At 33.6% G+C, this 14,889-nt stretch overlaps 1 protein-coding gene across 1 annotated transcript in view; it reads right to left on the bottom strand.

Moving 5' to 3' along the window:
* Positions 1 to 12,909, bottom strand: part of LOC113558264 — a 112,682-nt gene extending 99,773 nt beyond the window's left edge. The window contains exon 1 of the mRNA XM_026963742.1: positions 12,400 to 12,909. Within this exon, the coding sequence (XP_026819543.1) occupies positions 12,400 to 12,582 (183 nt within the window). The 5' untranslated portion in view covers positions 12,583 to 12,909. The remainder of the gene's footprint in view (positions 1 to 12,399) is intronic.
* Positions 12,910 to 14,889: the final 1,980 nt, after the last annotated feature.

Below are 14,889 nucleotides of genomic sequence, written 5' to 3' on the forward strand. Positions count from 1 at the left end.
TAATTACGAGAAATCCATCTGGTCGTCGGCAATAGCGCATTCAGGTAACCCTTTTTACCGCGATTATTGTACACGATGTATAATATATACATTATACAAAGTCTGGTGAACCTTTTTATTTTTCTCCTCCCCAACGCACACGCCGTTTCATGCCCAGAAGGCGTCTACAAATATAATATATAATTACGAGGGTCAGCTGTCAATGCGCGCCCATTGACAAATGTGCATACTACATACAATTATTATTATATATGTACAATATACTATTACTATACTATAGGTATAAGGTACTGCGCTTAGTTATATTCTTGGCAATTATTTTTAATACAACTCTTCTATACGATTTCACATTACTGGTAGGTTAATCTAAAATATTATACCTTCTGACTGTGTGCGAAATTATAAAACAAGGAATCATAATAATATTCTACTTCTAAACACTACAATAACCGTTTACGCACGCTTTATAAAATAATTTAGGACGATTAGGTACATATAGCATCTATGTATATGCGGAGTAATGTGTTTATATTAGATTAGATTATATGTATTTATACTTGACGTGTTATAGTATCTCTTCTCGAAATTATAATTGACACAATATGTAAATCGAAAAACGTTAATGCGTATTTCCTTGACGGTAATAATATAATTTGTTTCCATCAGAGTCAACAAACAGGAAATTTGAAGGATACATGATAAGAGACACTTGCAGCCCACACTCCCGTGCGAACTCTCTTTTATAAATGCGTACCTATATGTGTAACGCGATAGGGGTGTTTATTGTACTAATCGTTAACCTGCTGCTGTGGAGGGGGTATTCGGAGAAACCATTTTGGAAACGCCATGTTTGGCTAGAGTTTTCTCCTCCAACCGTAAAAAAAATTGATTTAAAAAAAATATGTTATATGGACACAACGTTACAGCGTCACTCCCCCTCCCCCAATGTGTATAGTATTACATGTTACGACGATGAGAACAAATACACATATGCGACATGCATTCTACATACTGTTATTATACGACCTCGTTGACGGTGCATTTACGTTGCGATTAGCTCTTGAAATCTGACTCTGACCTAGTCATCGCGGTACCCATATATAATATAAGAGGAAAGACGTTTTACTTTTTACACGCGCGGCGGTGACGGCGGCTTCATTGGGCACTGACACGGGTTGTGTTTGGAGGAGGAGAGGGGTGAGAATCTTGTACGACACAATAGTATATATACATTTATAAATAGATGACAATCGGCACCGACGACGGCGACCGATGGAGTGATAATACTCGTATATGGAAGAGGAGAAATAAGAAAAAAGGAAACAATGGACCTTTTTGCTCGTGACAGGACAAAAGGTAGGAGGAGGAGGAGTCCCCGAGGATTCTGTACGAGCGTACATATCGACGGAATACGAGATAGTCTGTACGAGATCTAATTACAAAAAAAAAAAAAAGAAAGAAAAAAGATGATGTGTATTTTGTTTGGACGACGCTGGTGTGGTGGGTGTGGGGGGAGGAGGATAGAACACAATGCGGGTCATAGTTGAAACCAATTCAGCCGCTCGCGCGCGCGTAGAAAACTATCATTTTATTGTTTGTCATTGTTAGATATGTATATGAAATGTAAAAATAATATAAAAACAACGAATCCGGCGGTACGCGGCGCGTTCAAAAACAATATGTAAACCATTATACACGCCGAGGCGCCATTGTTCAGTAATAAACGGATTTCGAACAGAAATAACAATAAAAAGCGTACACATATTACATATAATACACACACACACACACACACACACACACATACACATATATATATATATATTATAATAATAAAATAGTTTACAATGTTCAATGAGCGCCTAAACGTTTTGGTAAAATCGAAAAATCGCTACATACACAATATTATCGTTGCGCGCAAGTATTATATTGTAGTACCGTAGTAAACATGATAATGTACTCGGCCGACCGCATTAAAAGGTCGGCACCGGATGACGGGTGTGGGAGAGGGGATCGAACGAGGCTGGTGAGGGGTTAGTGGGGCCGTCGTAGATCGTGTCGTCCGCAGACGTCTGGCCACCGCCCTTTTTTACCTTTGAATATTTCGCATCACTTGACAACCATCCTGTACAAAAGGATTCTTCCGTGGCAGACGCGTACATGCTATATATATATACTTTGTGCGAAATGTAAATTCCGCGGCAAACCCTGCGGCTGCGCGCCGTAGAATTGCGAGTTCCCTCCGCGTGTCGGGTCGGCCAAAGGATGCTGTTACAATGGGACTGTTTGGGTATGCCATCCCGGCGTACGAGATATTACGATGAAAATGTACAGCGACTATACATACATATAATATATAGATAAATGTATCACCAAACTGCGCAGGCTGTTTTCCCGAGTATGCGGTACACCTACACGTCATATTACGTAGGTATACCATAGTAACTATGTACCTATACACATATATACATATATATATTAATTATTATATGGTTTATCAACGAAAACGTCATCGCGCGCATATTTTGGTTACAGTATACCAAGCGTACATCACGCGTAGGACGTAAGTACATATGATAATATAATGTTAACGTCTTTTGCGGGCTGTAAGAGAACGCGATTACGTTTTGGATTTTTGAAGACGATGCGCACATTTGACGAAACAAGTTTCTCGGTGAAAGGGTTTAGAAGAAATATTTGAGCAATATAACACACACGACGAGCGCACACATAACTCATTTATGTAGATGCGCGCGCGCGCGCGCGTTACGTACATAGGTATAATATGATACACACACGGGAGGGCAACTGTCAGACCAAGACAAATCGGACTACCGCCGCCATTATCATATAGCCTATAACCTCTGCCGCGGCCAAGATTCGTTTTTATCTTTTATTTTTAATGCTACCTACTATTTCAAAGCGTATATTTCAATATACGCATATATATATGTATATATGTGTGTGTGTGTGTAGTGTGTGCAGCAGCTGCCCGCCGTCGAGATACGTATATAATAATATAAGCAGTATACGTATGTATAGCCCTATATGCGATATATAGCAGCCGTTGCAGGTATTGCTGTATAGCGAGAATGATTAAGAGTCAAAATCCGTGCCGTGGATTGTAAACGCGGAATCCGAGTCCCACACGAATATCTATAAGTATACACACATATACGATAAACTGTAATGCCATACTATACATAATATATTATTATAATACTATTATGTTATTATGCGCACGTCCGAAACACGTCAAAGATATTAGATAGCGCGACGTCCGTCTGGGCAGAGACGATATAATATTCTTCCTCGACACGCGCACATATTTATATATAGGTACATATATTATTATATTATAGGTAATATCGCGGTACACCGATATCACGAACTATAATACATGATTTATGCGCTCTCGATATAGGTAACTACCATTCCGATATTTTTCTATAGCTTTATATAATATATACGCTCTCCGCCGAAACGAGTCAAAAACACGCGCGAGCAGCGACAGCAATAAGTGTGTTCAAATATTAGATATATAGGAACCTACGACAATACGAGTTAGTATATAATAATGGTTGTGGGTACCACATTGGTACGGCATCACATCGGTTACAACAATAGGATTTTCGTGATGAAATGGTATAAAAAAGTTATCGGCACGACAAGTTCAACGCAATCAACCCTTATACTAACGGGAACGTTTTATAACGATGACAGTCGAATATCGTAATATACTTTCATAAGCTAACTAGATATAATATATTATTTACTATTATTATATAACTATATAAAGGAGGTATTTCAATGGGTTCGCATAAGGTTTTTGTTATCGAATAACAACAACGATGACGGACTCATAGTACAAACTTAGTCGAACACGAGAAATAGGACAAGCATAAACCATTATAATATCTGTGTATACCTACAACACTATATGTAAACGAAACCTGCCGTACTGTAAATTTAATTAATGTAATATTACTATGTACTATTCACTGTAACTCGTAAGGAACGCAAACCATACGGAAGTACATAAATATATATATATATATAATATAATGTGTGCGCACGGTACGAATATACGAATAAAATAAAGTAAGAACAGTGTCCGCATAAATAATAATTAATACATTCTCCTCTGAAATCCTAACGGGTGTATTGTATACCTATACACCTATACATAAGACGTAAACGGTAAATATATAATATATTATTATTATTATTATACATATTATACATTATTGTTACACATATTCTATATTATAATGTACGTTTGAATGGAACACAATATTATACACACATTTACGTGTCGCACAGACAATTGTGTCGAATACGGTATGACATTATACTATACACAATACGCATAACATCGTGAAATGTATAGTAAGTCAGAAGTCTGTTTTCAAATAATATACATATTATAAACGGATATAGGTACAGTGCACATTGAAATATAAAATGTATTCCAAAGGAGGATATAATATTATTAAATAAGTTCGAATGGACCAGAGGCATGCGTGGTGCATATGGGTGCACGAGCGCAAGGTCAACGGCGCTCGCGCGCGATCCGAACGCGATAAGTGAGAAAAAGACGCCGGCAAAACATGGCTGCCGGTGTTTGTTTACACAAGAGCCGGGTGACCATTATTATTATTATTATTATTATTACGATCGGTATCGCGCGAGAACCGACGACGGTATCTGGTCGTGAGCACACGAAATTCAATTTACTGACAAACACAATAATATAATAATATATATAGCCGAACTGGTACCACACACACACACTCATATACACCTGGACAATATACCATATACGATATACCATATTTTTATACACAATATAATAATAATAATTATGTGTGTGTGTGTGCGGTAGAGAAGTCTTGTTATATTAGTTATCTAAGTTATGCATTGTATTTGATACATGTCCCGTTTTTCGAATTTCGGCAATATTTTTTCACAAACTATAAAATATATACCAAAATATTACACAGTGGTTCTTTGTGCTATGGTACACAGGAGTAGCGTGACTCGTTCAAGAAAAAATTGCTAGGTTCGTATAATAAATTATAACTGGTGTACACAATAAGCAATTTAAAATTATTTAATAAAAACGAAAACGACTCGAGCAGTTGACAAGCGTGCCATTGTCCGTTAACGATTAGATCATTTTGCAGAACACAAATTCGTCATGACCGGGCAATGGCAATACTAATATTAGTAATATTATTTACATGTACACAAATGATACACACACCAATAACACCAGCAATTTCAAATTTTAGTAGTACAATAATTGTGTGCATGTGACCTATTTTCATCAAAAATCGTCAAAACACACCACATACACCATACGTTGTATTATTTTTTTCATTTTATTTCACCATAAGTTTAAAAATAAATTAAAGTACCTACCTACATTATTTTTGGTATGTGTGTAGATAACTTTTATCTATTCACACCCTATATATCATAAAAAATGAGTGCACGCACCACCCTACGTTAAACCTACGAGCCGCCGCTGATAATAATATGCAACACACGTTTTGTAACCTATCGTAATGCAATAATTATTGTCGATTATTAACATTTGCGAGCTCACGACAAAAACCGTTGCGAACCGAAATTGTTCGTCCGCTACCTATATTATATTTGATCATTACAGTTTTTTTTATTAAAATTGTACCTTTCCCTTTTAGACCAAATCAAAAAATATAATATGTACATATTTTATGTTTTATACATGAAAAATTATTATAATATTATATTTTAAGTTGTATATTTACCCACTGTCCTGCAATATTATGGTATAGGTACCATAGTAACTATATTTATTGTCACGATAAAACTAGACAGCTATCTATCAATTAATTAATAACAAAAATTATATACCAATATAAAAATATGTATTTTTATTTTTATAGTACATAATATTATTAGAATTTATATTTTTAATACCTTTCCATATTATGTTTATCATCATAAAGAAAATGTTAAGACTTTTTGGTTCAGCCGAAAAGGGATGGGTACGATTTTGCTATAAAAAGGCCTTATAGTATTTACCGAACATATATTATTGTATATTATATTGTTGTGACGCCGTTAGCGGGAAAATGTAAGTGCGCGACCGTTGTATAACTCATATTAATATAATAAAATCACACACCGCAGGTATCTGCGTTTGCGTTGCTATAAAACACTAAATTGTGCAATACGCGAGTCGTCAACGACAAATATTTTATCATTTTATGAAAACAGTGTTTCAAACACGATAAGCGAAGCGCGGTGTGTCGTACTGTACGTACGCGGTCTGACTACTGTTTTTGGCGGCGACGCATCATCGCATAGTTTGAAGTCAGCGTTCAGCGCACCAAATCACGTATAATAATATCATATCATGTGACGTCCCGCATTTTTATCGCGTGTTATTACTTTGCGTAGTATATATATAATACACTAACGGCCACGTCGCAGTCGACGCATCATTTGAAATGCGTTCGGTTATTCATAGAACTCCGCGTGCAACACCCCATAGGTCAGGTACGTACGAATGATGGTTCTCATACGACGCTCATCCTGCGATGGGTACAGAGTTACAAATTTTATGTGCAGTACCGAAGCAGCATGATAGGCCTACTCGACCAGACCGGAAAACGAACGGATACACACACACATATCGCTAAATCGGTCATCATGGACCAACGTGATAAATGTATTACCTACATATTACAATGTTGTTTTATTTTTGTCATGTTGTACATTACGCTCTTCGATTTTAGCGCACCTCAATCGTGACGTAAAGACACGTGAAAGGGTTGATTTTAACGTCGAAGGCGACTACCAAACCACACGCAGTTAAGTTCAAAAAATTACCGTCCCGATACGATATCGTTTTATTAAATAGAGGATAGACGTCGCCACAATATTAAAGCGTACCCACCAAAAGTACTTAACATACTATATATGATATACCTAAATATATAATTATATATAACTATTTATGATATTACATCATTTTTATGTGTTTATTACAATATAATATAATTATATAAATAGGCTACAACCGGCGTCTGCCAAAGACGGATTCTCTCAATATAGGTATATTATAATATATAAAAATATAATTATCCTATACATGTATAGAAAGTGGTTTATTTTGCTGAATCTCGATCTTTCTTGCAGTGTATTATTCAGATTTTGGCTAGAAAATGAAATTTACACTATATTATACGACCATTTTGTACATTAGATATTTTTACGATGACCGCCCAATTTTACAGCAGCTCAATTGTACCATGAACTAGACATCACACTTTCCGTGAGATATTGCGTCTTTTTACTTACCCAAACACTATCTGTCATAGGCATAGTTTCTGATTCGTTAACGATGCGTATTATAATATTATAATATCCACGATGCTGCTGTAACTATAACTGGTACCACAGGGCCTCAATATAATAATATTATACGACAACGACATTGGACGCTTAATTATTTCCTGCGCGACGTAAATATAATACGTATAAATATATGGTGCACAATATTATATTTTATATCGTATTATTATAAACGTGTTTATGCCGCGTGCGCCCGACCAGATGCTGCGAGAGGACCTCCGGGTCGTGGTCGTTTTCGCCATTCCGTTATAGGTGATCGGAAAAACATTATACATCGCGTGGCCGACCGAAACTCGCGTAATCGTCGTCGGATCGTAAAACACCACGATGGCGTTCTCTTCCTCGTCGTCCGCGTGCCGTACACAGTAATTTATTGGCAAGAGCCCTAGTCGTCCCGCGCCCGCGTCGTATCATTATCTCCGATAAACGTTAATCAAATTTTGACGCACGCAGAGGAAAAGTAAAAAAAAAAATAAACAAAAAATAACGTTTCCCCAACACATGCACATACGGATGAAAAAAAAACCAACTGATTTATTACTCTTCGTTTACTACAACAGTGTCCACACACAAAAATCCATTCCGTATATACATACATACACATACACACACACATATATATATATATATATATATATAATACACTGTGCCGGCGTGGGTTCCTTGGGATATTCTTTTTCGTAGAACGAAATTATTGGGTCCAAACGCGTACGCTTACATGCTCGCGCGCGCATTATATTATTATGCCACAATTTCTGGCAGTTTTGAATACTTTTTTGATAAAATTATGTCGGAATAATTTATTTATATTAATCCCAAAAATCGCCCAAAGGTTTTTAACCCCGCACGACTGATTACAGGCAAAGTATATTATTTATTACGTCAATCGTTTTTTTTTTAAAGCACGTGTATTTTGATTTGTGTGCGTATTTATAAAAAATAATTTTTATTATGAACAAAATAAATATATTTTAAACGAAATATAGGTGATGGATTCATACTATGACAGAATATATTAAATATTCCTGAAAATATACTGATTTAGGTTTTGATGAGTAGATAGATGATAGCTAAGATATCTACATAAATATATCGTAAGAAAAAATAACATAATAATATGCCGAATATACTAAGGCAATCGATGAGTCGATGCCTCGAACCACACGAATATAAAATAGTTTATTATACATAAATTCCTAAAATAAAATTTAAAAAAAACTATATTATGATTTTTAGTGGATTTATGTGTATGTAACTACAAAATACAAACGCATAATAATATATTATGATTAACAGTTTTTCTGACAATAGGAACGTCGTCGATTACAAACAGAGGTTTCAGGGTGACATTACATATAAAAATTACATTACATGACGTGTCGTAAAAAATAAAAAAATAAACAATAATAGTATAATAAACCATATAGGCGCGGCGTTATCCCGGGGTATTTTAAGAATCCCGACACTATTGCGTCCATCAAGAATGTAAATTGATTCATTATATCATATTATTATACCGTTTACCCGGTCACTGATGACGACTACAATCTATAAGACACGCGCGTGGTCACGAGACGACTCAGAAGTAAATCGCGCGCGTTAATAATCCATTATACGCGTGGATGACATGCGTCTAAGATAAGTACACACGCACGCGGGAATACTCGCAAACAAGTACGACAGGTAACATATGGAGCTGGAGATGCATACGCGTGGTTGAGTGCGTTAATTATGCTCGGCGTATTATATTGTATTCATTACGAACACCTGCAATGGGCCTTTTTAACGACTAGGGAGAAAAATCAAACGATCACCGGTAGAAGGTAAAATAAGAGAGACACGAAGAGACGCTACACACCGATAAAGCTTTTTATTTTACGGACCTACGCGTAGGTGCCAACGCATTGCAAGTGTAATTTTTCTTGGGTGATACAGTGAGCGGTCAGGAACTAGCATACCTCATAATCATTATATATCTGTAAAAGTATTACATGAGGTATTATTATAATGACGTTCGTGAATTAAGATTTTGTCGTCATTGTAATTTTTTTTCTTCAATATGCGTCAACAAGATTAATTGGATTATAATAAAAACTATACACACATCTCGTATATACATATTCTAGGTTAATGTATATTATAAAGTATACACAAACCCGTTTTATTTATATTCCAAATTTAAAACAAAATCGAGGAAAAATAAGTTATACGCAATAATTAAAACGTTAAAATTTTGATTTTAAATTGTACACTTATACTCACATACCTTGAACTTCAATAAAAATAATTAATACAAATCTGTTGTTATAACTAATAAAACAAGCGTTTTGATTTTCTAACCCAAACGTGACGAAAATTATGTTGTTATTTTTAGGCTTATAATAGTTAAGAATGTTCAACTATAAAACTATAAAAGCCGCAAATTATCAAACAACGATAATTATGAATTTTAAGCGTGGTATAATAATATTATGAATTTATGAACACTATAGTATACTATAATAATTATGTTCACAAAAATATGTGTCGACCACCCGCGAGACCACTCGGAAATATAATAATATTATAATACTTACAATTTAAAATTAAATTAAATAATTTCAAAATTCTGATAATAAATGTATAAATATATTTCAGATTCGCTGAATATACGTTCTGAAGCAGATACAGCAGAAAGAGCTTTAGAGATTCTGACACTGGTTTATATAGCCATATATTCATATACGAGTAGTTTGGTAAAAAAAAAAAACCGTTTTCCGTTCGAATTTTGATAATTAATGGATCCGAGGCCATATGCGTTCCTCGAAATACGCTAAAACCCTAACAGTCATTAAATGCGGTTTTTATGTCTGACACCAACCACAATACTATACATATTATACAAGGTACTACATATAGGTGTTAAAGAGTATATTATATTAAGCGAGATAGAATCTTTGCTGGCGACTACTATAGCTGTTATTACTACTACTACAGTTGTACTACTGTCTACTACTACAACTACTATATATAGTACGTTAATATTACATCTAATATTCTAAGAATACTCGATATTCACCAATATTATTTTTAACAGTTCGTTCGAAAAACAACTTGTAGAACATCATATGAAACGAGTAAATACCTCCAACGCCGCTCAATTAATTAGTTATATTTGCTTACGCAGTCATCACGCGGGAAAATATTATTGTTCACCTGTTATATTACACGTTAGTTCATACATATAGTTAGAGTTTAAATTTTTTTATTATTATATTATAGGTATGTTTAATATTTAAGAAATCAAAATTTCGTTGTTTCACGTCAGTTTATTTAATTTTGTTATATTACAACAATGTACCTAATATAGAGACAAATTTCAAATAATCCAAAACAATTACGAGTGCATACAACATCAAACGAACAACAATTATTGACTATTTACGTTTACTAGGCTTCTTATCTAATTTTCAAAACTTTCTTTTTAAATACCGAATATTAGTCGAATTGTTATGCATAATGAACGAATACGTGATTATTGTGAATCGATTAGACATGTCTTATTTGTTCCCTGTGGTTACTACGAAGTGTTTGAATGAAACGTTAAAATACAAGACGCGTCAAGAATAAAATTAAGGATTTGTATTTTCGTTTGTGAAAATACAAATTCCGACATAATGCTGCGATAAGGAATTATAACATTATGTCCGATTATTGTTTTAATCGACTTGGAATTTTTGATAAAAAAAAAATTTATCATAAAAATATTATCTAAATGAACAAAGTGCGTGTATGTATGTAATATCTTATATTTTTTTTTATTTTTTTTTAAACGTGACAATTTACAATGTATACAATACACATATAGAGTAATAAGCAATTTACATGGGGGTAAGGAATCAGGAGTATAAGTTATTATGTTTTAAGTTTTGTAATAAGTATAATTAATATATATAATTTATATTAAAATAAATGTATGAATAAAATAATCAAATTAAATTTTGATAGTCAATTAGATACATTTTATGTCTGTGGTTTATTAATCAGAAATAAATACCTATACAAGACAATATTTATTGAACTTATGAAATTAAAAGTTATAGAAATTAATATGCCATTTTAATTAAACACAGAGAACTTTGTTAGAAAATAAAAAAAAAACAGAAATATAATATATACATATTATATTTTTAACTTAATTCTTTTTTACTGTTTGCCACGCTATATTAATTACCCGTCTAATAATTCAAACGCTGAAAACTTATGGTATATAATATTTACTTTTTAATTCGTATATTGTAGTGTGGTATAATATGCGACCTACCTACCTACCTACAATTATATTATAAACATGCAATTACACCGAATGAACCCCTTGAAAAAGTTCTTACCCTATAACTGAATACCGATTACCAGGACATACAAATTCAACATTGAAATTGTAAATCGTAATTGAAAATCTAATTAAAAGCTTTTTTATGTAGGTATCTATCACATGTCTTTCGTAACTTGTAATTGCGTCTGGATAACATGTAAAATTTCGTCAAAATGCTTATCCTATATTTTTTATCCATACAACAAATCTAAAAGTCTGAATGAAAGTGAAGTATTGTAAATACAGGACATTCTAAATAATTACAATAATATTATTAATTTCTACCTATTTGGGTACTTTTATCATAGGAAACATTGTGTACAAACATAAAGTTATTTAGAGTTGCGATTCGTCGAATTAAAGTAATACACTCGAACAACCCTCGACAAGTTCGGTGAAACGAGTTTCGTTCGAGGAAGCCCATCATCAAAGAGCTTATCTTTTACCTCTATAAAACTTAGGATAAAACTCAATATTTTAATGAATTTTTAATGTGCTATACGTAAATCAAGTAGGTACAGTGAACTATAACTACGTCGGAGGAAGACGATTTGTCACAAAATATGTAGGTAAAGAAATGTCTTTGCACCGTCGACACTCCAATATACTCTGTATAATAATACAATAATATCACTGACCTTGTGCAAGCATCCGGCTCGGCATTGGGCCACCGTGAGTGGCGAAGCTTTCATCAAGTCCTCGTCGGCAAACACCAAGTCTTGCACCGCTGCCGCACTCGTTCCGCGGAACAGCAGCAGAAGCAACAGAACCGGAGACAGAGCGACGGCTGCGCGAGCCAGCAATCCGCAGGAAACGGTCATGATTTTCGCAAGTGATCACGATCACGGTTCGTCGAAGACAAAACTTTTCAAAAATCCGATTTCACTGCGTCCAATAACCGAATGACGAACCGAACACAATATTATCACGGTTATTTTTTTTACAGCTGATAATTTTTAAAAAATGTACAGATTTAATTAAACGTTGCGATCCGGCAGGGGCGGTATGCGTTACTTATTATAATAATAAAAATGATATTATTTATTACGAAACACGTCGATAACTTAACGGATGAGACCGCGACGGGAGAACGGACACGACGACGAGACGATTGGCCGAACAGACAACGACTGACTGCTGGACCGATAACGTAGTCGGCGGGACTGACCCGGTGCCGGTCCCCGCGCCGCCGTCCACACAAAACGGCCGTTAGAGCGCAGCACCGGTCGATGTACGTCGGTGTGCTGCCGCAGATAATTCGGGTACGCGCTCGTAATCTCTTATTGGTACCTATCTACAACATACAAACCTGTATAAATGATATCTAAAGAAATATAAGCATTAGCGTAACTAGGGTGGTATTGAGGGGGTTAGCCTTGTATACGTTTTTATTTTTTAGGCTAACCCTTCCTGGTTAAAATCCAAATCATTGCATATAAAATAAAAATAAAACTCGTGGGTTCAATGCATAAAATATTATATTATAATATATCAAAACATACATCAGGCCGACTATGACACTAAATGCTTATTCTTTCATTATTACCACAAAAGCACTATTTACTTCTTTTATCATTAAATCCTCCTGCATCCTTTATTATATAACTGTTTTTATAAATTTTAAAATTGTAAATCATTTTATTGTTTTGTAATAATGTTTTGATCAATAACTACGTAATAATAAAAATTCCTTTTTATATTTACTATAAAATAAGTAGTATAATTCAAACGAAACAAACAACAGGAATATATCAGATTATTTAGTATAAGTAAGTACAAATAAAATAAACAGAATCACAAATTCACAATGATTTCCCCCAAAAAGAAACATCATTAAGAAACACTGAAGACAATATTTATGCATGAATATATGTAAATCTCAGTTCGAATAGAGTACGGGTAAATATGGCAATAACACACAATAATAGTACATGCACCTATCTATATAACTTTTTTTTACTAAAATCCAAAACAGATATTCTGACGTTGACAATTGAATAAAATATTCGAAAAACGAACTCCGCAATAGATTTTGCGGTTGTACAACATATTATAATATAATAAATGGACCGACAACCAACGAATTTCAAGTGTGTACCGCCGTCACACGCAACTATATAATTCGAACCACAACTATATTATTATGTAATATAAAATCACGGGAAAAACACAATAGTCCGGAAAAAAAAATATCGCAATTTAAACGTCGAGTAACACGTGTGATTGGTTTTACAAACACATAATTAATGATGAGCGGCATTTCTAAGGACACTTTGAAACATTCAGTATTAAGTTCGATAATGTATTAAAATTTAAACATTAATCTGTTCGAAGATTATTAGGTGACTTTTCAGGTGCAACTGTATAAACGAATGAGTTTTACTACATACATGCAACATACTCAATACTTATGTATATATACAAGAAAGTATCAACTCATGTTGGCTGTTTTATAATAGTTTTGATTTTATACAATCACAAGCTGCACCATAGAATAATTTCTATGCTATATAATATTTATTATATACACGCACATGTAGTTATATATTTCATTTTGGTTTGAGTGCATTTTTATACTAACGTTTATTTTGTAAATTATTCATTCGCTGCAACAACGCAATAAAAACTATTAAATAGGTTTAAATATTAAATACATGTAGGTATATATAATTATATATATTTATACATAAAACACTTTTAAATTTTAAGAATTTTGAGGATTGAAAGTTTTTGCACAAGATAATATTAATTATAAAATTCTTGATATTATTATCATCACATTAAAAGTACATCAAAAAAAGTATTTTTTCTCTATAATACCTGCAGTAGATATAATAATAATACTATATAGAGTCTAGATAATAATATAATAATTAATAGTTTAAAGTTTAATACAATTATTGGCTATAAGAGTTTTTACTCGCATACGCAACATTTAACGTTACACGCACGCTGTGCTTTATTTTTTTTAAAATATTGATGTATAAATGAATACATTTTAATATTAACGTTTTTCATGTTGAATGTAAAAAGAAAATCATAAATTATTGCCTAAAATATTATCTTCTATGGATTCTAATAGTTACGTTAAATATGCCAACGATATTATGTTATTTAAATTTTATGGA

The sequence above is a fragment of the Rhopalosiphum maidis genome, chromosome 1 (assembly GCF_003676215.2).
Source record: "Rhopalosiphum maidis isolate BTI-1 chromosome 1, ASM367621v3, whole genome shotgun sequence".
Classification (NCBI taxonomy): Eukaryota; Metazoa; Arthropoda; class Insecta; order Hemiptera; family Aphididae; genus Rhopalosiphum; species Rhopalosiphum maidis.